Source organism: Rhinopithecus bieti, unplaced genomic scaffold (genome assembly GCF_001698545.2).
Source record: "Rhinopithecus bieti isolate Rb0 unplaced genomic scaffold, ASM169854v2 scaffold_13014, whole genome shotgun sequence".
Lineage (NCBI taxonomy): Eukaryota > Metazoa > Chordata > Mammalia > Primates > Cercopithecidae > Rhinopithecus > Rhinopithecus bieti.
In genome coordinates, this window is record NW_016807364.1 from 586,672 (window position 1) to 608,583 (window position 21,912).

General features: G+C 38.3%; 1 protein-coding gene across 1 annotated transcript in view; it reads right to left on the reverse strand.

Annotated features, from left to right (window-relative positions):
- HIBADH (3-hydroxyisobutyrate dehydrogenase) overlaps window positions 1-21,912 on the reverse strand; it is a 141,010-nt gene that overhangs the window by 113,669 nt on the left and 5,429 nt on the right. Inside the window, exon 2 of the mRNA XM_017881466.1 lies at window positions 13,117-13,277. Within this exon, the coding sequence (XP_017736955.1) occupies window positions 13,117-13,277 (161 nt within the window). The remainder of the gene's footprint in view (window positions 1-13,116; window positions 13,278-21,912) is intronic.

Genomic DNA, 21,912 nt, shown 5'->3' on the forward strand with positions numbered 1-21,912 from the left:
TTTAATTTGTATCTTCATTCTTTCATTTAGAAATATGTCTCCATATCACTTCTTGGCCTTTGGGCTATAATCAAGAAGGAAAATATATCTATGACTCTCTTTCAACATATTCTGGACTCAATAATGCAGCCAAGACAGTGGTGTTTGAGGTGTGTTGGAGAATAAAGATTTTGGAGAAAAATGGTATAGCTACAATAACAACAGCAGCAGCAGTAATAGTAGTAGCAGCAGCAGTAGTGGTACTTTCTACGTGCCAGGTTCTTTTGAGCTAAGAGAAAGATACTCTTATCCCCATTTTATATAAGAGTAAGAAATTTAAGCAGAGAAAGGTTAAGTCATCTGAAGTCACACAGCTATCAAATGGCAGAGCTGAGATTTGAGGCCAGACAGTTTGGTTCCAGGGTTTATGCTTTTAAATCACTACATTCACAATTTATTGATTCAACATTTCTAAAATATGAAGATCTGATCATTATTATCAGTTACATTTTTTAAAAAGATGCTAAAAGTTGAAATGATGCATCTGTTTCCAACAGAAACACGTATATAATAAAGGGATAAGCTATGACAAACCCACAGCCAACATCATAATGAATGGGCAAAAGCTAGAAGCACTCCCCTTGAAAACCGGAACCAGACAAGGGTGCCCTATCTCATCACTCCTATTCAATATGGTACTTTAAGTCCTGGCCACAGCAATCAGGCAAGAAATAAAAGGCACTCAAATACAAAGAGAAGTCAACCTATCCCTGTTTGCAGACATGACCCTATATCTAGAAAACCCCATAATCTCAGCCCAAATGCCCCTTAAGCTGATAAACAACTTCAGCAAAGTCCCAGGACACAAAATCAATGTGCAAAAATAAGTAACATTCCTATATACCAATAACACTCAAGCCAAGAGCCAAATCAAGAACACAATCCCACTCACAATAGACACAAAAAGAATAAAATACAGGAATACAGCTGACAAGAGAGGTGAAAGATCTCTATATCAAGAATTACAGAACACCGCTCAAAGAAATCAGAGATGACACAAATGGAAAAACATTCCATGCTCATGGATAGGAATAAAAAACTTTGTTAAAATGGCCATATTGCCAAAGCAATTTACAGATTCAATGCTATTCCTATCAAACTACCAATGACTTTCTTCACAGAATTAGAAAAAAACTATTTTAAAATTTATATGGAACCAAAAAAGGAGCTCAAATAGTCAAGGTAATCCTAAGCAAAAAGAACAAAGCTTAAGGCATCATGTTACCTGACTTCAAACTCGAACTTTTCTACAGGGTTATAGTAACCAAAATAGCATGGTACTGGAACAAAACAGGCACACAGACCAATGGAACAGAATAGAGTCCAGAAACAATGCTGCACACCTACACCCATCTGATCTTTGGCAAAGTCAACAAAAACAAGCAATAAGGGCTCCCTATTCAATAAATGGTGCTGGAATAACTCGCTAGCCATACGCAAAAAATTGAAACTGGACCCCTCCTTACACCATACTCAAAATTCAACTCAAGATGGATTAAAGACTTAAATGTAAAACCTAAAGCTATAAAAACCCTGGAAGATAACCTAGGAAATACTGTTTCTAGACATAGGACCTGGAAAAGATTTCAAGACAAAGTTACCAAAAGCAACTGTGACAAAAACAAAACTTGATAAATAGGACCTAATTAAACTGAAGAGCTTCTTCTGCACAGCAAAAGAAACTATCAACAAAAAATAAACAGACAACCTACAGAATGGGAGAAAATGTTTGCAAACTATGCGTCCCACAAAGGTCTACTACTCAGAATCTATAAGGAACTTAAATCAACAAGCAAAAATCAAACAACTGCATTAAAGAGTAGGCAAAGGACATGAACAGACACTTCTCAAAAAAAGACATACACACGGTCAACAAGCATATGAAAAAATGTGACCATTACTAATCATTAGTGAAATGCAAATCAAAACCACAGTGAGATACAATATCACACCAGTCAGAATGGCTGTTATTAGAAAGTCAAAAAATAACAGATGCTGGCAAGGTTGCAGAGAAAAGGGAACATTTATACACCACTGGTGGGAATGTAAATTAGATGAGTTATTGTGTAAGCAGTGTGGTGATTTCTCAAAGAACTCAAAGCAGAATTACTATTCAACCCAGCAATCCCATTATTGGGTACATACCCAAAGGAATATAAACAGTTCACCATAAAGACACATGCACCCGTATGTTCATCACAGCACTATTCACAATAGCAAAGACATGGAATCAACCTAAATGCCCATCAATGGTAGACTGAATAAAGAAAATGTGGTACATATACACCATGAAATACTATGCAGCCATAAAAAAGAATGAGATTATGGCCTTTGCAGCAACATAGATAGAGCTGGAGGCCATTATCCTAAGCAAACTAATCCAGGGAGAGAAACCAAATACCACATGTTCTCACTTATAAGTGGGAGTTGAACACTGAGTACATATGGACACAAAGGAAGGAACAACAAACACTTGGGACTACCTGAGGGTGGAGGGAGGGAGGAGGGTGAGGGTCAAAAAACTACCTGCCAGGTACTATGCTTATTACCTGGGTGGCAAAATAATCTGTACACCAAACTCCTGTGACATACAATTTACCTATACAACAAACCTGCACATTACCACTGAACCTAAAAATTAAAAAACATCATCAACTGCAAGCTTCCTGCAGGCCTTGGAGGCTGCCCTACAAACACACTCATTTTCTGAGTCCATCATTCTGCCCAACTTATTTTAATAAATGCTTATATAATAAAACTTCCCTCTGATGTTTTAAATTTAAAAAAAGGGATAAGGCCGGGCATGGTGGCTCACGCCTGTAATCCCAGCAATTTGGGAAGCCGAGGCAGGTCAGGAGTTTGAGACCAGCCTGGCCAACATGCCGAAACCCCGTCTCTACTAAAAATACAAAAATCAGCCAGGTGCAGTGGCAAGCGCCTATAATCCCAGCTACTTGGGAGGCTGAGGCGAGAGAATCGCTTGAACCTGAAAGGTGGTGGTTGCAGGAAGCCGAGATCGCGCCACTGCACTCCAGCCTGGGTGACAGAGTGAGACTCCGTCTCAAAAAAAAAAGGGGGGGAGGATAAGGAAATAGAAATGTCCACATATTTTATGAAAATGACCACAACAAGTTTAACCAATTATAAATGCCCTATCAGAATAGGTTAACACTTCAAGGCATAAACAAGCTATTAAGTAGTCATGTAAAACATATTAAACATATCAAAGTTTTTATTTCCCTAATAATCCACGTACAGTCATGCAAAAGAGATACGTTCTGAGAAATGCGTTGCGAGAAAAGAAAAACAACTTGGAGCAATCTGAGCTATGTGAGGTTTGCAAAATTTATCAGGCCCAGAGAGACATGAGCATAGGACTTTGGTCACCGCCACCCTCCATGCCCAGTGGCAATTGCTTAAAGGCATTTTTGTTCCTGACTAGCTGCCTCACTTATTATGGTCATGTTCCTGAAATTTGGAATACAAAGAACAGTGTACAGCCAATTAATAATTTATGTTAACATAAACTCTTGCTAAACAACTTAGGAACTGCCTCTTTTTTCCTTAAAAACTCACCTGGGGCCAGGTGCAGTGGCTCACACCTGTAATCCCAACACTTTGGGAGGCCAAGACAGGCTGATCACTTGAGCCCAGCTGTTCAAGCCCAGCCTGAGCAACAAAGCAAAACCCTGTCTCTACAAAAATACAAAAATTGGCTGGGCATGGTGGTACACGCCTGTGGTCCCAACTACTTGGGAGACAGGGCAGGAGGATCACTTAAGTCTGGGAGGTTGAGGCTGCAGTGAGCTGTGATCCCACCACTGCATTCCAGCCTGGGTGACAGAAAGAGACCCTGTCTCAAAAGAAATGCACAAACAAAATCACTTGTAACATCTGGTAATCATATATATTCAAGGCAACTTGAATTTATGCTTCCAGGTGGACATTTTCCACCTTTTGGGCTTGAATAAACTCTATACCTAATCACAGTTTCTGAATCGTTATTTAAGGTTGACAGTTGTTAGGCTATTTCATGGTGTCAAACATCAGAGAAAGCACTTACAGACCTTCATGGTATAGTGTATTGCTTCTAGGCTACAAACCTGTACAGTAACATTACTGTACTGAATACTGTAGGCAACTGTAACATAATGTAAGAATTTGTGTATTTAACGTATCTATACATACAAAAGGTACGGTAAAAATACTCTATTATAATCCTATATGCAGTCCACGACCAAAACATCCTCGTGAGGTGCATGACTACAGTTTTACTAAAGCTTGAAGAAAAGCCTCCAGGGTCATAATATTCTAAAACACTGCTTCACCTGGAACTGCAGGTGGCCATCTTGCACCTTGAAGGGAGAGAGGAGCCTGAGGGAGAAAAGCAGACCCAAGAGGCAAAGAGAAAAGAAAAGAATCTGGCTGTATCCATGTCACTAAATTCAACTCTGCCAAAGGTCAGACCACTCCCCAACTCTTCAAATACATGAAACAATAAATTCTCAGTTTTTGCTTTCAAAAAAAGAAAAGCACTTCTTCAAAACGACATCTGATTTTCCTCCCTGCAAATCTCTCACTGAAAGAACAGTTGACATTAGAAATCAACTAGCCAAGCCGGGGGCGGTGGCTCAAGCCTGTAATCCCAGCACTTTGGGAGGCCGAGACGGGCGGATCACGAGGTCAGGAGATTGAGACCATCCTGGCTAACACGGTGAAACCCCATCTCTACTAAAATACAAAAAACTAGCCGGGCGAGGTGGCGGCGCCTGTAGTCCCAGCTACTCGGGAGGCTGAGGCAGGAGAATGGCGTGAACCCGGGAGGCGGAGCTTGCAGTGAGCTGAGATCTGGCCACTGTACTCCAGCCTGGGTGACAGAGCGAGACTCCCGTCTCAAAAAAAAAAAAAAAAAAAGAAATCAACTAGCCAGCATTTCTGCAATCTTGGCGGGGTGTTGGGGGATGGGCTTGTTTTCTTTGGCTCTCACTTCATCAGCTTGACTTGATATAGTAACACAGAAGGAGGAAATGGACACCCATCCTTAAAAATGTATGAGTCAACTCAAATGTACCCTGAATTTTTTAACCTTTAAACCCTTCAGGGCACTATTGTGGCAAAAAGTTTCAAGGTTTCACACATACTTTTCCATCTCATCCCAAGTTGTATCTTGGCCTTATAGTAGTACAACGAAATTCATTTTTTCTTTTATCCAACATTTTAAAAAACTAAACATAGCTATGAAATAAGAATGTTGACATTTTAATATATCAGAACTTATCCAAATTAATATTACTTTTTAAAGTAGTGCTCTTAGGAAATCACACTTGTTCTGATGATGTTGCCACTGTTCAAAACATTCTCTAAGCTGCCAACATAAATCATTTATCAACAAATGCTTTCATTTTCTGTTGCCCTCAGGACCAAAGCTTTTTCACCCTTTACCTTTCTCACTTCATTTGAATTTCACATTGTCCTACTTTCCACTGCTGTTAAAATCAATACTCAAAGGACCTCTTAGAATCAAGATGCTTAAGAGAACGAGAGATGTGAGGAAGAGAGGCAAAAAGATTCTGTCTTCCAGGCTTCCTGCCTCAGTGTGAACCACACACAGAATTTCCCCCACTGTGTATTGGGGTAGGAGTGGCAACTGTACACAAGAAGCTAAGTCTTCGCTATTCACTAATCTGGGAGGAGCACTGACCCAGAATCCACCTTTTTTCCTTCTTCACAACCAGTGACATACTGCAAGGAAGAAGAAAAAGGAAAACCCAGTAACTGAGTCTGTGTCCTGGAACCCTCAAATTTTTTTTTTTTTTTTTTTTTGAGACGGAGTCTCGCTCTGTCGCCCAAGCTGGAGTGCAGTGGCCGGATCTCAGCTCACTGCAAGCTCCGCCTCCCGGGTTCACCCCATTCTCCTGCCTCAGCCTCCCGAGTAGCTGGGACTACAGGCGCCCGCCACCTCGCCCGGCTAGTTTTTTTTTGTACTTTTTAGTAGAGACGGGGTTTCACCATGTTAGCCAGGATGGTCTCGATCTCCTGACCTTGTGATCCGCCCGTCTCGGCCTCCCAAAGTGCTGGGATTACAGGCTTGAGCCCCTCAAATTTTTATGCAGGAATCTTGGAGACCTTGTCCTTCATGACTTTCATTTCAGACTACAAAGATAATACAATCTTTGTTGGGTGAGTAAAGATTATATGCAATCATCCTGTAATTCCCTATCAGAAATGAAATGACCCTTAGGAGTTGCTTATTTTTTTCTACCTCAAAAATTGCCTTAGCACTTAATTATAGTCAAATTACAATTTTAGTAGAAACTTCCTTGCAGTATTAGTTGGTCTTGCCACCTAAGACATATCCAACACCTTGTCACATCCAACTCAACCTGTTTTATTCCCCAACAGCATTAGGTAAACTACTAGACATATGGTAGTTACTCAAGCTATCTCTGATGACCTAAAGTAACAGTCTTCAGCAAAGACTGAGGCTCCACTTCTTGAGGAAATTGCTCCTTTGTCCTCATTCTTAATCTGGATAAATCCTATTTGTTCTTTTGCTGTCTGCCTAAATGTCTAGTCTTTAGAGAGAATTCCCCTAACCACCCTCTCACCTAATGTAACACATATTTTTATTAAAAATTAATGTGACCTTTTACTTTTCTTTAGACTAATCACAGTTTGGAATCACATATTTGTGTGATTTGATAATCTAACACCCCCTATTGGTCCCTAAAGGCAAGGACCGTGACTATCTTGTTCTAAGCTGTATTCCCAGTGCCTGGCACACAGAAAGTTCTCAAGAAACATCTGTTAAATCAGTGACTTAATGAAGGTCCTATCCCCCATTTTGCTAAGGTAATCTACAGTAGCCTTAACCCATAGTGATTAGAGCAATAAAAAGTAACTTTTCTTCACAGAAAAGAAGAGAATATCAGATACTACCATTTGAATGGAGCGCATGAGAAGAGGAACTGCTATGTACAGCAGAGGTGAAACTAAGGCATACAGAAACTAATTTATGGTTAACATTAACATACAGTGATTAATATGTGCCAAATGCTATTTTAAGCTCCATATTATTAACTCACTTAATCCCTATAACAACTCTATGAAAACAGTATGATTATCCTTCATACATGTGGAAACAAGAGTATAGAGACACTGAAAAACTTGCCCAAGATTGCACAGATACTAAGTGGTAAAGAAAGATTCAAAACCCACACATTTTGTAGATTCCCAATGTTTGCTGCATTAGTTTTCCATAGCTGCTGCAACAAGTTACCACAAGCACAGTCGCTTAATTAAAACAGAAATTTACTCTCTCACAGCTCTGGAGGTCAAAAGTCTGAAATCAAGGTGTCAAGAGAGACACGCTCCCCACAAAGGCTCTAGGGGAGGATCTGTCTTTGCCTTTTCCAGCTTCTGATGGCTCCTGATATTCCTTGGTTGGCAGCAGCAAAACTCTAATGTCTGCCTCCATCTTCACATGGCCTTCCCCTCTGTGTCTCTGTGTCTTCTTTTCTGTCTCTGGTAAGGACACTTGTCATTAGCTTTAGGGTCCACCCTAAATCCAGGATGATCTCATCTTAACTTACTTAGATCGTCAAAGACCCTGTTTCCAAAAACATTCACAGGTACTAGGAGTTAGAACTTGAATATATCTTTTTTAATAGCTTCACTGACATATCATTCGCATACAATTCACCCATTTAAAGTGTACCAAAGGCCCTGTTAACATATTCACAGACATATGCAACCATGATGACAATCAATTTTAGAAACTTTTCAAAGAAGAAACCTGGCGGGCCTGGTGGCTCACGCCTGTAATCCCAGCACTTTGGGAGGCCGAGGTGGGCAGATCACAAGGTCAAGAGATCGAGACCATCCTGGCCAACATGGTGAAACCCCGTCTCTACTAAAAATACAAAAAAATTGGCCGGGTGCGGTGACATGTGCCTGTAATCCTAGCTACTCAGGAGTCTGAGACAGGAGAATTGCTTGAACCTGGGAGGCAGAGGTTGCAGTGAGCCAAGATTGTGCCACTGCACTCCAGCCTGGGCAACAGACCAAGACTCCATCTCAAAAAAAAAAATTAGCTGGGTGTGGTGGCACGTGCCTATAGTCACAGCTACTCAGGAGGCTGAGGCAGGAGAATCACTTAAACCCGGGAGGCGGAGGTTGCAGTAGGCTGAGATCGCACCACTGCACTCCAGTCTGGTGAGAGTGAGACTCCATTTCAAAAAAAAAAAAGAACAAGAAGCCTTATATGCATTAGCTATCATGCCTCTATGCCCAACTTTCCCTCTTCCCCAGTGCTAAACAACCACTAATCTACTTTGTGTCTCTATACAGACTTCCTTATTCTGGACTTTCCTGGAAAGTCTATAGTATGTGGTCTTTTATGACTGGCTTCCTTCACGCAACATGCTTTCAAGGTTCATCAATGTTGCAGCAAGTATTAGTACTTCATTTTTTATTACTGAATAATCATCCGTTGTATGGATATAACACATTTTGTTTGGACATTCTATCCGCTGATAGATTTTTGGGTCGTTTCCATTTTTTCGTGATTATGAATAATGTTGCTAAATACACGTTTCCATGTGGATACAAGTTTTTCATTTCTCTTGAGTATATAGCTAGGTGTGAAATTGCTGGGTCATGGCATAATTCTAATGCTTAATTGTTTGAGGAACTCCCAAACTCTTTCCCAAAGTGGCTGTACCATTTTACATTTCCACTAGCAGTGTATGAGGGCTCCAATTTTTCTACAACCTCACAAACACATTTTGCTATCTAACTTTTTAATCTAGATTCTAGTGGGTGTGTCTCATGGTTTTCATTACTTTTTTTTTTTTTTTTTTTTTTTGAGACAGAATCTTACTCTGTCACCCAGGCTGGAGTACAGTGGTGGCAATGTTGGCTCACTGCAACGTCCACCTCCTGGGTTCAAGCAATTCTCCCACCTCAGCCTCCTGAGTAGGTAGGATTACAGATGCGCACCATCACACCTGGCTAATTTTTTTCGTATTTTTAGTAGAGACGAGGTTTCACCATGTTGGCCAGGCTGGTTTTGAACTGCTGACCTCAAGTAATCCACCTGCCTCGGCCTCCCAAAGTGTTGGGAGTACAGGCGTGAGCCACCTCACCCGGCTGTTCTGATTACGTTTCTATGATGCCTAATGATGTTGAGCATCTTTTCACGTGTTTACTGGCCATTCATATATCTTCCTGGGAGAAATGTCTATTCAAATCCTTTGCCCATTTAATTGAGTTACTTGTCTTATGTTTCCGTTTTAAGACTTCTTCATATATTCTAGATACAAATTCCTTATCAGATACATGATTTGCAAATATTTTATCACATTCTGTGAATTGTTTTTCACTTTCTTGATGGTGTTTTTGGAGCACAAGTTTTAATTTTGATCAAGTCCAATTTACCTATTTGTAATTTTGTTGCTCATGCTCTTGATGTCATATCTAAGAATCCTTTGCCAAATCCAAAGTCATAAAGATTTACCTCTGTGTTTTCTCCTAACAATTTTATAGGACATCTTTGGGGGTTGGGGAGGTGAGCCACTATTCAACCCACTAAACAACCCATACAATAGATAATTATTATTAAATTATAATTCCATGGGTACAGAATCACACAAGAGAAAGGGTAAGGGAGACAAATGATCAGTGGCTTGACTGATCTAGGCACTTTATTTTCCAGGAATCTAGTTTATAAATAGGTTAACAGGTAGCTACATTTCAGAATCATCAACAGAGATGTCTCTCACACACACACTCAAAAATATCTTTCACATTAATTTCACTAATTAGTGACTATACATCACGTAATTAAAAGAACCAAAACTGCAAAGTCAAAGACCTTTGTTTAGACACTGGCTCTTGCTATTCATTCACTGCACAGTGGTAACCCTTCCTCTGAGAGGTATCTATTCCAAGACTCACAGTGGATGCCTGAAACCACAGACAGTACCAAATCCTATAACATAGTCTATATGTTTATAGAACATAGTCTATATGTTTCAATTCATGTTCTGTATGTTTATAGAACATAGTCTATATAAACATATAGACTATGTTTTCCTTTTTTTTTTTTTCCTTTTTAAGGCAAGATCTCACTCCATCACCCAGGCTGCAGCGCACAGCTCACTGCAGCCTCAACCTCCTAGGCTCAAGTAATCCTCCCACCTCAGCCTCCCAAGTAGCTGGGACTACAGGCACACACAACCATGCCCAGCTAATTTTTTTTTTTTTTTTTTTTTCTGAGACAGAGTCTCCCTCTGTCATCCAGGCTGGACCAGAGTGGTACAATCTCGGCTCATTGCAACCTCCGTCTCCCAGGCTCAAGTGATTCTCATGTCTCAGTCTCCCAAGTAGCTGAAACCACAGACACATGCCACCACGCCTGGCTAAATTTTGTATTTTTAGTAGAGACGGGGTTTTGCCATGTTGACCAGGCTGGTCTTGAACTCCTGGCCTCAAGTGATCCACCTGTCTTGGCCTCCCAAAATGTTGGGATTATAGGCGCGAGACACAGCGCCCAGCCAGTTTTTCTTTAAATATACACTTCTATGATAAAGTTTAATTTACAAATTAGTCACAGTAAGAAATTAACAATAAAATAGAACAATTATAACGATATGCAAGGATCACTACTCCTGCACTTTGGACCATTATGAAATAAAGTCAGGGTTACCTGAAAATAAGCACTGCAATATCACAACAGCCAATCACCGAGGCGGCTAGTAAGCGGCTGATGGGCCAGAGAGTGTCTACAGCATGGAGACACTGGACAAAGGGATGATTCACATCCAGGGTGGGCAGAGCAGGACAGCACAAGATTTCATCCTGCTACTCAGAACGGCATGCAATTTAAAACTTATAAATTGTTTATTTCTTGAATTTTGTACTTAACATTTTCAGACCACATTTGACCATAGGTAACTGAAATTGTAGAAAGTGAAACTACAGATAGTAAGAACCACTGTATAACGTTAGGGATATTATTTAGCATCTCCAAGCATCAATTTCTTGATAACACTTCTGTTGCAAAGACAAAATGAGATAACATACACAAAATATTTAGCAAAAGATCTGACACACAGTAGGTGCTCACTAAATACTGTATTAGATTCTTTTCTCTCCCTTTCAAAATATAAATATTTCATTCACGCAGGGTGAATCACCATCTCTGAAGATGGTAAAAGGCCACCTTTCCCAGATTCTCTTATTCTTAAGGTAGGCTTCCTTCATACCTACCTAAAATTAGCAACACAAAAGAAATAATAAACTTGTTGGGAAATAGAGGTAGGCCTGGTAACTTCAGAGTATGAGGTAATTCAGGCAGAGCATCAGAAAGCTCTAGAATTCTGGGAAAACGCAGGAGAGATTCACAAAGCAGTGATGATCATTACAGTTGTTCCACAGACAAGCTGGAAGTGCTACAGGCATAGAGGGAAAAGTACCTGTGTCAGTAACAATTTAAAAGGTCACAAGCTTCTGCTTTGCTGGTCTAGGGTAATAGTCTCCATTCAATTCCTATTCCACTCTTTGGTCAAATTTTGTATTTAATTGAAGATATTTCCTCTGTTTAGAGATGAAGTACCCTTGTTACTCTTACTAACAGATAAACCACTATAAAACGGCAATACCAAATAGATGTGTTATCCCAGAAAATAATAACCATCTCCTCAAAATAACTACTAATTGGTTCATCTCAGACTGAATACCAACTTGAAATGCTCACCATCTCTGAAGATGGTAAAAGGCCACCTTTCTCAGATTCTCTACTATACAACTGATCAAATTTCTCCAACAAGGCTACTAAGTCCCTACATTAATTAAGCCCATAAGCCTGCTGTACTGGGAGTATAGTATCTGTATTCAGCGACTGAACAAGAAGCAGCAGCCACAACACTACCCCGAAAAGTTTCAAAGTCATACTTCCATCCTCACACTATACTGCTGCAATTTCCATATGGCACAAAAACCATGGAAAGGGAAAAGATTCAGACATCTAGTTCTGAAAATGGCCTCTAAGTTACCTAAAGCTGTTCTGTATCTAGGTATAGCATTTATCAGTATTTATTTTCAAGTCTATTATCTAAAGTTGACTGTTTAATTTTTTCTCTCACCTTTTTCTCAGGAATTTTTTAGTATTCTCTGTTTTGGGGTCACATACTATCCTCAGTTACCACTCTACAACTTGACCAAGAATTTCCTCATATCTAGAAAAAACAAACTCTATACTCAGATACTGATACATGGTCTCCTATAATTTGAGTTATTGATAAAGTTTAACAAATCCAAACAACTCAAGCCTTAACCAGCAGATACTATCATCCAACATGATAAACTCTAGTACCAAAATTCTTTAACGTGAATGATAGCCTAAAAACAAAACACTAGAGATTCACTATAACTCAACTCTTCATTATAGGACATAGTGTTTTTAGGTTGTCTCCTGGTTTATGGCCAATAACTAATAATTATGCACAAAGTGCTGCCATATGGTGTTTACAAAGTATGTTCACATACATTCTCTCATTTGAGCTTCACAACCTAATGGCATAGGTTGTCATCATTCACCTTTTAAGAATGAGGAAATCAGCAGAAGTGATGTAACTTGCCCGCAGTAAGAAAGCATGTAACTACCTGAACTAGAACTCAAACTAAACTTTACATCTCTCAGTCTACTCTTGTTTTAAAGACAATTGTGCTTTTAGTAACACATGAGATTATTTCCACCAAACTAAATACTTTAACAGCACAATCAGTAAAGTTACTATCTCAGAAAACTGATACAGAGCTAAAGCAAGGCCCTCTCACCAAATGTGCAAAATGTTCCAAGTCACCTGCCAAAGAATAGATACCCCTGAATGTCTGACGAGAACTCTCCTTTACTGCAAATCTGGATGTTGGATGAATGTTTACATATATATAAAATTAACACTGAATCAGGTTTACAATTCCATTGGGTATACTTCTAAGAAGCTGTCACTTATTTGAATGTATATTCATTTTTAATCCTCAAAATCTAAAACAAATCTAAAGAAAAGGTCTTACCTGTTCACCTGCATCTTGAAACTCTTTGCAGGCATCAGGGAACACATCATAAATAATAAGTGGATAGCCATGTTTCATGAGATTTTTTGCCATTGGATTCCCCATGTTGCCCAGTCCAATGAATCCAACTGGAGTCTTTGAAGCCACTGACCTAGAACACACTGATTTCAATACATTATTTTAAATAGGGGCAAATAATATTTTTTATTGTAAACATTCATTTAATATTAGCAAGTCAATTGTTAGTTGTTTTTTTTTTTAAATAAAAGAAACTTTTAGGACCAGGTGCAGTAGTGCGCACCTATAATCCTAGCTACTTGGGAGGCTGAGGCAGGAGGACTGCTCAAGCCCAGGAGTTTTAGAACAGCCTAGGCAACACAATGAGATCCCATCTCAAAAATACACAAAATAATAATACATTTATTTTTTTAAAACCCACTAACTTTTAAAAGGCTAATTTTAAACTAATGGACCTAACCACATTTAAAGTTATCAACAATGTGCAGGCAGACTAAGTTCTAATTATTTAGTTTTCTGGGGCACAGTCACAAAATTTTAAGCATTTTTCCTGTACCTATATAACATTCCTTTACCATTTTTAACACTAAACTAAATAACGTTATCATTTACAAAACACCTAATATGTAATTCACTTATAATGTGAAGTATTCTATATTATCTCCCTTAATAATGTGTATAAAAGACAGAAGTATTCAATAAGACCTATGTCTCGGACCAGCTCCAAGAATGGAAAAGCTTTTTACCTTCCCACTCCCACAGTTACAGAAACCATCTCCTCCAATGATACAAAAAACAAAAAAAAAATCTCAAAAGATGTTAAACCCAGGAGAATGGAATCATCAGTTTATAAAGGTGGTCCTGGGGGAGAAAGCGGAGATACTTCCACAGGCTTTAAATGGCAAGTATAACAGTATCAGGACCTCGGTCTAACAACTCTGAACTTTCAGAAAAGAGAAATTTCCTTATTTTATTTATTTATTTATTTAATGTTATTTTATTTTTTGAGATGGAGTCTCGCTCTGTCACCCAGGCTGGAGGGTAGTGATGCAACCTCGGCTCACTGAAGCCTCTGCCTACTGGGTTCAAGCAATTCTCAGGCCTTAGCCTCCGGAGTAGCAGGGATCACAGGCACGTACCACCATGCCTGGTTAATTTTTGTACTTTATTAATAGAGACGGGGTTTCACTATGTTGACCAAGCTGTCATTTAAAAAAAAAAAAAGCCTTAAAACTATACAGATTTTATTTATTCTTTTCTTTTTCATATAAGACTTTTTGAAATTACTCTGTGGGCATATGAATCAAAGTAATGAGTTACAGAGTGGAGAGGCTTTATATTACTATGGAAATAACATTAGATGCAATTTTTCACTTTCTAGATTGAGAACTCCACTCAACAAATATTCATTGCATGAAGTACTATGACAGAGCTCAGAAATAGACACAAGCAATGTATGGTCCCTGTCCTTTAAAAGCTCACAGTCTAGTGAGGGAAGAAAGAGAAATAACTCTCCTTGCCCTTTCATTTCCCAGCATTCTTTTTCTTTTTTCTTTCAAGAACTCCAGCTTTAAAATTTGTAGTGCAACAACTAATCACAGTCCCTCTTTTAAGTTTCAGGTCCCCTCAACTGAACTTAATCTGCTCTTCCCTGAACTGAATCTGAATGGAATGAGACTTGTTAAAAGCAAACTATTTGAAGCCCTAATGCTTAAGAACTAGAGGTCTTCTTGGGTTAGAAGCATATTTAATTCCTTTAACTTAACGATTGACTAACACTTCCATTAAATGTGGGTGTCATTTCTGTGCAACATCATTTAACAGGTGCTAAGTTTAATACACTGATATAATAGTACATTGGTATAATTTGTCCTTCTGGCCCACGAGGAATTCAGTAACAGAAAAGTGACACCTAATTGAAATTTTATTTTTATATTTAAAAAAATGAGTACACTTCATTGAGAACTCTAACTAATGCTCATAAACAAACTAGCAATAATAGCCAGAAAGAAAATGTGGCATTACTGTGCCTGACCACTGTGTTAAGGTTGAAAAGGTATAATTTAGCAATCTAAAAACATTAGAAACTAGGAAGATTATAATTTAAAGACAGTTAATTTAACAGGCAATTCACTCTAGGTCAAACACTTCGTAAGTACGGTCAGGTAGAACCACAATTCATTCACAAATTCAACAAATATTAAGCAACTATCACATGTACCAAAAGAGATGCCAAGGAAGGTAAGAGATACAGTCCTTGCCTTCAACAAGTTTAAAACCCAAGAAGAAATAAACCATGCACATAAACACTGACATAAGACAGTTAGGGCTAAAAACACAATGCTGATGAAAAATGAGAATTCATGGTGTGGGAACTTGAGGAAGGTGGCATCTGACCTGGATATTAAGCAAGGGGTAAGATTTCAAATGGATAGGAGGGTAAGGAGAAAAAGTTCCATATAGAAAAAGGAACATGAATATACACAAGGAACTAGGAGAGCCATGAAGAAATCACAGTAATAGTTAATACTTACTGCAATTTTACTACATGCCAGACACTGTACTAAGCACTTTATAAACAGACCTATTATCATATGCTATATATGAAGCCCATCTTACAGCTGAGAACCCTGATGCTTAGTGAGCTAAAGTAAAATACCCAATACTTTACTAAGTTGTAATGCCAAGATTCAAATCCAGACATTCTAATTTCAGAGTCTCCACTTGTAAACACTGTATGATACTGCCCTCTATTCTTCCTAAAGAATGCACAAAGAAACAAAACAGCAAGAGATTAAGATTTTTTTAAAAATGCAACCATAATGTGGAAGGATGGAAGGATGCTAAACAACTTGTATTTTGTAGGCAAGAGGTAGTTACTGAAATGGTGGGCAAGAGAAATGACAGATGAGACTTACACTTTAGGAACAGAAAAGAGGCAGCAGTGTACAATGAATGAACTTAAAGAAAAGAGTCTGGAGGCAAGAAGACCAATATAAAAGCAACAGTAATCCTCTAGATGCCTTAGTTTGAGCTACTACAACAAACATACCATAATGGCTTAAATAACAAACACTTATTTCTCATAGTTCTGGAGGCCAGGAAGTCCAACATGAAGGTGGCAGCAGATCCAGTGTCTGGTAGGTCCATTTACTCGTTTCCCGATGGCCATTTTCTCACTGTATCCTCACACGGTAGAGAGCAGAAAGAGAAGCAGCTCTCAGGTCTCTCTGTATAAGGGTGCTAATCCTATTCACAGGAGCTCTACCTGCATGATCTAATTGCCTCCCAAAGGGCTGAGCTCCTAATATCATCATATTGAAGGTTAGGAATTTTGGCCAGGCACAGTGGCTCAGGCCTATAATCCCAGCACTTTGGGAGGCCAAACTGGGTGGATCACCTGACGTCAGGAGTTTGAGACCAACCTGGCCAACATGGTGAAACCCAGTGTTCACTAAAAATACCAAAATTAGCCAGGCATGGTGGCATGCGCCTGTAATCCCAGCTACTCAGGAGGGTGAGACAGGAGGATCGTTTGAACACAGGGGGTGGAAGCTGCAGCGAGCAAAGATTGTACGACTGCACTTCAGCCTGGGTGACAGAGCGAGACTCCATCTCAAAAAAGAAAAAAAAAGGAATTCAACATAAAAATTTTGTGGGGACATAAAACTTCAGTCCATAACAAAGTCAAAGTTAATAAAGTGTGGTAGCCACAGGAAAAGACAGGTATAAAAAATATTTCAAAGACAGAAGTAGGCCGGGCGCGGTGGCTCAAGCCTGTAATCCCAGCACTTTGGGAGGCCGAGACAGGCGGATCACGGGGTCAGGAGATCGAGACCATCCTGGCTAACACGGTGAAACCCCGTCTCTACTAAAAAATACAAAAAACTAGCCGGGCGAGGTGGCGGGCGCCTGTAGTCCCAGCTACTCGGGAGGCTGAGGCAGGAGAATGGCGTGAACCCGGGAGGCGGAGCTTGCCATGAGCTAAGATCTGGCCACTGCACTCCAGCCTGGGCGACAGAGCGAGACTCCGTCTCAAAAAATAAAAAAAAAAATAAAAAAATAAAAAAATAAAAAAAAAAAAAACAAAGACAGAAGTAAAAGGATATAACAATGGATTGGATTATAAGCTAAAATAAGGGTGAGGTCCAAAATGACAGCAAGAGAATAGTGTTATCAATACCTAAGTGAAAAAATCAAGGAGATCTGGCTCAGTTTTACACAGGGTAACTATGAACTGTCAATGAGCTGAAAGACATCCAACAGACTATTAGAAACATCATGACCAAGGTTTCAGTTACAGGATGAGAAAAAAGAGATATACGTGGTAGCCACCTGTCTCAAAGTAAGAGGTGAAATCCGTAAAAGTTAATAAAATCACCAGGATGAGTATAAAGAGGTTGAAGGTCAAAAGCTGAACCTCTCTGAAGCCCAAGGGAATGTGTATACTCAAAAGTCAAAACCAACCCTAAACTGAAACAGATGTTAGAATTAGGAAACAAGGACATTAAAAATTATAACTGTAGTCCATATATTCCAAAGGTAGAATTATGAAAGATATTTTTAATAATCCAAATTAAATTTCTTGAGATGAAATCTACCAATAAAATGTGAGATGAAAATTATACCAGAAGATTAACCAAAGAATAGATACCAAAGGAAAGATTAATAACCTTGAAGATAAAGCAATAGAAACTATTCAAAACACAGAGAAAAAAATAATTTAAAAAATAAAGAGAGCATCAATATGCTATGAGACAGCTTCAACCACCCAAACACATATGTAACTCGAGTCCTCAAATGAGAGGAGAGAAGTGGGGCAGAAAATATATATGAAGAATGAATGGCCAAAAATGTTCCAAAGTTGATGAAAACTACAAACACCCCATGCATCCAAGGAACTGGATGAACCCCAATACAAAAAGCATGAAGAAAACCATACCAAGACGCATCACAATCAAACACATAAGAGCAGCCACAGGAAAAAAGACACACTATGTGGAAAGGGAAAAAGATAAGGACAAAGGCAGATTTCTCATCAGAAACAATGCAAGTGAGAAGACAGTGGTGCAACATTTTTCAAACACTAGAAGGAAAAAACAACTGTCAAGCTAGAAATCTATAACCAGGAAAAATACACAAATATTTGTATATTCCAGAGGTATGAATAAATCTCAGGGGTATGGTGATGGATATGTTTACTTTTTTTTTTTTTTGACAGGGTCTCACTCTGTTGCCCAGGCTAGAGTGCAGTGGCGTGATCACAGCTCACTGCAGCCTCAACTTCCCAAGCTCAGATACCCCATTTCAGCTTCCCAAGTAGCTGGGACTACAGGCACATGCCACCACGCCCGTCTAATTTTTCTATTTTTTTGTCGAGATGAGGTTTCATCATGTTGGCCAGACTGGTCTCAAACTCCTGAGCTCAAACAATCAACGGGCCTCAGCCTCCTAAAGTGCTAGGAGTGTAGGCGTGAACCACCGCACCAAGCCACACTATCTTGACTGTGATGATAGCTTCACTGGCTTATATACATAAAAACTTACCAAATTGTATACTTTATGTACAATTTATCATATGTCACTATATTGCTAATAAAGCTGTTTTTAAAAAGTCAGTATCATATTTATAGAAACAAACAAGAGAAGACAGTTTTCAATTAAAAAATACTAAAGTGATAGATTAATCAAATGCAAAGTAGGAAGTCTGAATAGATCCTGACTTTTTAAAAAAAGCTAGACTTTCTTAAGAAAATAATGAAATTTTGAATATAAATTGTACATTAGATGATACCATGGAATTGCTGCTAATTGGCTTAGGTAGGACAATGGTAGTTTGGTTACACAGAATATCCTCATTCTTAGATTCATGCTGAAGCATTAGGGTTAAAGTGTCATGTCAGCAATTTACATTCAAGTAGAATAGGTATATATGTGGAATAAAAAAAGACTGTGGCAAAATATTAACAACTGTTGTTTCTACGGAAAGAGTATACGGATGTCAGTTGTATTATTCTTTCAATACTTGCTGCTTCATATTTTTCATAATAAAACAAGGGGGAAAGTTTAGCACATCTATGTGGAAAAAATATCACAAACAGATAAAATACAAATAATAAGAAAATACTCCAACACATGACAAAATAGGGCTACTTTGTTTTATATGTAAAATAACTTTAAAATCTGGAAGAAAATGGAATTTTTTTAAGTAGGCAAAATCACGAAATGACAACAGAAAATTTGTAAATTACCCCCCAAAAAAACCTCTAAAATATACCCAACTTGTCATAATTAGAGAAATGCAAAACAAAATGATGTAATACTATTTTTCACCTGTTGGATACGTTTTATTTCTTTGATAAAAACTACTCTTGGTAAGAAATAACTGATGAAAACATATGCTCTCATATACTGTCCAACTGTATAGTAGGTTAACCTTTTGGATGGTAATTTGGCAAAAAAAAAAAAAATTGAACTTTTACTTAAAATTTAAATTTAAAACATGCATACTCTCTGACCCAGCAATTCCATTTCTAAGAATATATAGTACACATGAGGGGCCAACCAACTTCGTCTTAAAGGGTCAGGCAGTAAATTATTTTCAGCTTTGTGAGCCATAAGGCTCACAACTATTACAACTATTACATTCATCTATTTACAACTATTTCATTCTGTTACAACTATTTCATTCGTCTACTCGTTTGAAAGCAGCCATAGACAACATAGAAACAAATGGGTATGGCTGTGTTCCAATACAATTTTATTTACAAAAAAGGTGCCCAACTAAGGGCCACAGCAATCCCTACTATGTATTAAATTCTGAACAACACAAAGATACAGTTTATTACACCACTGCTTGTAACAGCCAAAAAACTGCAAATAACTATATATTAATAAGGCACTTCGTTCATAACTAATCATATATTAATAGGGCACTTAATTCATAACTAAATATACATTTGTAGGGCACTTGATAATTCACAGTAAATCAATACAATGAAATGTGCAAATGTTTAAAAAAAGGTGATGTATTTATCTAAAATTATAGGAAAAAATCTCCAGGATAAGTTATTAAGTGGAAAAAAAAACACAAAATGCTAAACATTATCTATAGGATACATATGCATTAATTTTTCTGATTTTCTGTATGGAGACACACGAAACAGTACTTACACCTGGAGAGTTGGACTGGATCAGAGTTGAAGAAAATACTACATTTTATAACCTTTCCCATTTTTTTACCATGAGCATGTAACTTTTGTAACTACTTTTATAATAAAATTAAATACATGAAGTGGCACAGTGAAATTTAATACATGCTATGTGAATGAATAATAAACTAGGTAAGTTTCATCAAATGGGCATATGGGAATAAAAGCCAGTTCTAAAGCAATTACAAACTAATGATGCTGATAAAAGTGGATTGTGTAAAGGTAAACAGGGTCACAGCAACCATTACACATTGCAGGTTGACTCTCCAATATTCTTTCCCCTAGATCCGAGGTCAGGTTCCAAACTGCCTAAACTAATACATGGTAATGTCATCCTTCTGCCAAATGACTAGTTCAGGAGCTGCCAGCCCTAAGTTAAAGTTCTGGAAATGCTGTGGAAAGTCTGCAAATGTAATGGGGAACGAATAAGAAATTAATGAAAGCATTGTATCTAATCAGCAAACTTCTGTGACTCTCAATACCACTAAGCTAAGTGACAGGTGAGGAAAGGCACAAACAGACAACAACGGATTTATCCAGAAATACAACAAGAGGCTGAAAAAAATAGTATTAGGCATCAGTGAAATTCCTAATTATAAATAAGTTTGAGACTGGATACAGACAAACCTAGAGAGAGACCTAACGAAATGAGGAAACAAGAAAGCATGTCTATGAACTTGGAGGAAAAGGAGGGAGTCAAAGGACCAGGTGATGAGCATTATGTAACATTATGTTTGCTAGAACAAGAATCACAGAGGGGGTTAAGTCAACCAGAAGACTAGTTCTGCAGGTGAAATCTCAGCAAGAGAATCACTCCTACTACTAAGATGCTAGAAAAGCTGAAGTAGAGTGCTGATGTTTGTTACTGAAGCTGAAGAAGTGAAGAACAACGAGGCCATGTTGGATGGGCCAACATGAATGTGAATGAAGATAAAGTTTTCAAAGGGCTCAGCTCTCTTTATTTCATCTTTGCCTGTGGCAAAGTTAAAGAAAGGGCAGTATAATTAGATGACCTGATGTCAAAAGAGAAGTTATTTATTGATGGTGATAATGTTTAAAATTTTCTCTGAGTTGGGAAGGCCTAGGTTCCTATCCAGATAATTTCACTTCTCAGATGTATACAAGTTACTTAACTTCTCGAGACATTGTTTGATCAATAAAAGTACCTACTTCAGAAGGTTATTGTAAAGATTACTTAAGATAATGCAGATAAAGCGTTAAACAGTGCCTGACACATGACAGATAATACGTATTACTTACTCTTACTAAAAATGGTCAAGAAGTAGCCGTACAGGTGAACTCCTATGCGAACTGCCCCATTTAGCCTAGTGGGTTAGAAGTAAGAGTCAAAGAGACAGAAAAAGGAATAGATGCCTGTAGGAGAAGCCCTGTATCTGGGGAAAGAAAGCTTTTAGTTAAGGTGAAGCACCTGAATAAGCACCTGGCAAATACAAAAGAATTTGCAACCAAAGGGGCAGAAATCCATGAGCATAATGGAATGATTATTGCCCTAAAAACTTTCAAACCTAAATAATGCATCTCTCTTTTTTTTTTTTTTTTTTTTTTT